Genomic DNA, 2,194 nt, shown 5'->3' with positions numbered 1-2,194 from the left:
TTGGGCCTGAAGCCAGCACTGAAATCCACACCAGGCTTTGTCCATGCAAACCTCACTGCAGAATTGGGGGTTTTGTAGTCCCCTCCCCCGGTTACTATTTTACGCAGGATACAGAACAATACGAATAGTTTTGCATCTACCCCTCCCCCACTCCAATACAGCTTAACACTGTTATGTCCGATTCCCCCCTCCGCCGCCAAACCCCTCTACTAGCGGTTCTGTATCTAGGACAGCCCCATGGGCGCGCGGGTCCCCAGCGGCGCGCCCGGCTGCAGCTGTTGGACTGGCCCTGCGAGGCCCCTACGTCACCCGCTCAGCAGCGCGCGGCTGGGGAGCGGGCGAAGCGCCGGACTCCAGCCCCCACAATGCCTCGCACGCAGGCGAAGCCAGCCCCGCAGTGTGAGGGGCGCTCATTGGCGGGAGGGCCCGAGCCTTGGGGAAGCCTATCACCTCCCGTCTCATTGTGCGGTGGCAGCAACCAACGTACACACACTAGGGCTCCAGGCAGCGGCGTCGGTCTCGCTCCAGCCGCGCTGCCACCCCCCTGGTTGTCGCCGCATCCCGCGGGTGTAGAAGGGGAAGGGCCATGAACCTGGGGTAAGCAGGGCAGTGCCCGGCTTTTGGCTCCTCTGCGCTGGGCGTGTCTGTCCCCGTGGTCTGGCTCTCCATAAGGACCCGCTCCCCAGAGCCGGGCAGGGCTGTGCCTCGCCCCGCCTGCGGCTAACGGGCTACCACAGTCAGGGCCAGGGCCTGCAAAACGTTGTAATGTCAAATGTGCGACGTGACGTCTCGGCACCTGGGTTTGTTCTGGCAGGTGACGTCTCAGAGACGCCCCGGCAACGTCTGATGCGCCCCCCCCCCCCGTGTTTTGTTTGCTCTTTGTCCAGGGAGTTCAGTGGGTTGCTCTGGGTACTTTGTTCTGTGCCTCACGACTCGGTGTAAAGTCCCTCCCTAGAACTGCGGCTGTCGTAACCCTGTAGCGTGTTATAAGAGGTAGTGGCTATTGGAAGTAAAAAATCCGCTAGGGAAGGGAAGGATTCTGACCTTTAGCTGTCAGCCTTTACTCCCAGTTCTTCCAACTAGGATTTTCACGGGTGTTCCCCCCCCCGAGTAAACACTACTTTTCGTTGCCCATTAGTGATGCTCTCAATGGTCAATTTATGCATACTCTACTAATTTCACTTCAGTATCAGAGGGGTAGCTGTGTTAGTCTGGATCTGTAAAAAGCGACAAAGAGTCCCGTGGCACCTTAGACTAACAGAAGTATTGGAGCATAAGCTTTCATGGGTGACTACCCACTTCGTCAGACGCGTCTGATGAAGTGGGTAGTCACCCACGAAAGCTTATGCTCCAATACTTCTGTTAGTCTATAAGATGCCACAGGACTCTTTGTCGCTAATTTCACTTCAGTTGGTCTCAGTATCAGTGGCCCAAGAGTTCAAAAATCATGATTCAGGCCTCAAACATCGTGATCTTAGCATAAAAACAATGAAGTTAAAAAAAAATGTGTTCTTTTTATTTACCTTGTAGTGCTCAAGCATTTAGGGTTCATGGTTTCAGGCTTTTCTATGCAACTATGAGGCCTAGAAAGCTCTTTTTTTTTTTTATGAAAGCTAAAATTCACAGATTATCGGATTCTAACAGCCAGGGCTCCAAGAAAAATACCATGAATCAAAAGAGCTGACAACACTCCTGCCTTAATATTAGGATTAATATCTCAAACTATTTTTGTTTTTTGTTTTCTGTAAGAACTGGGATTTTGGTAAAATAGAGTTTGAAAGAAAAAATTGTAAATCTTTAACATTAATTTCCATTCCCTGGAGGTCTCCCCGGTGTTTTTCTTTTGTTTTTGAAGAATCCTCTCTCTCAACGGTATGGGGTGTATTAGAATATGAAGACAATTTAAATTTTTATTTAAATGACAGCTAAGTACTGTTTTTAAAATGTTGTCCTCCCCCCAGTTGTAGCCATCTCTCAGGCTTCTTTGGTGCTGAAATTAACATGGTTTATATTGTTTAATATACCTTTCTTTAGTTCACCACTTTATCAATTATCCCATTACCCATCTCTTGGATCAGGTCAGAAATCAGACATGACAAGGTATGAATACAACTCTACCCCAATATAACGTGACCCGATATAACATGAATTCAGATATAACGCGGTAAAGCAGTGCTCGGGGGGGGGGGGGGGG

At 49.8% G+C, this 2,194-nt stretch overlaps 1 protein-coding gene across 1 annotated transcript in view; it reads left to right on the top strand.

Moving 5' to 3' along the window:
• Window positions 1–484: 484 nt before the first annotated feature.
• The window catches only part of CCDC66 (coiled-coil domain containing 66), a 55,314-nt gene continuing 53,604 nt past the window's right edge, over window positions 485–2,194 (top strand). The window contains exon 1 of the mRNA XM_024221069.3: window positions 485–597. Coding sequence (XP_024076837.2) covers window positions 587–597 — 11 coding nt within the window. The 5' untranslated portion in view covers window positions 485–586. The remainder of the gene's footprint in view (window positions 598–2,194) is intronic.

This window comes from Terrapene carolina, unplaced genomic scaffold, assembly GCF_002925995.2.
Source record: "Terrapene carolina triunguis isolate 2854851 unplaced genomic scaffold, T_m_triunguis-2.0 Scaffold89, whole genome shotgun sequence".
NCBI lineage: Eukaryota > Metazoa > Chordata > Testudines > Emydidae > Terrapene > Terrapene triunguis.
The sequence above is the reverse complement of the archived record's forward strand: the minus strand, read 5'-3'. Positions and strand labels throughout refer to the sequence as shown.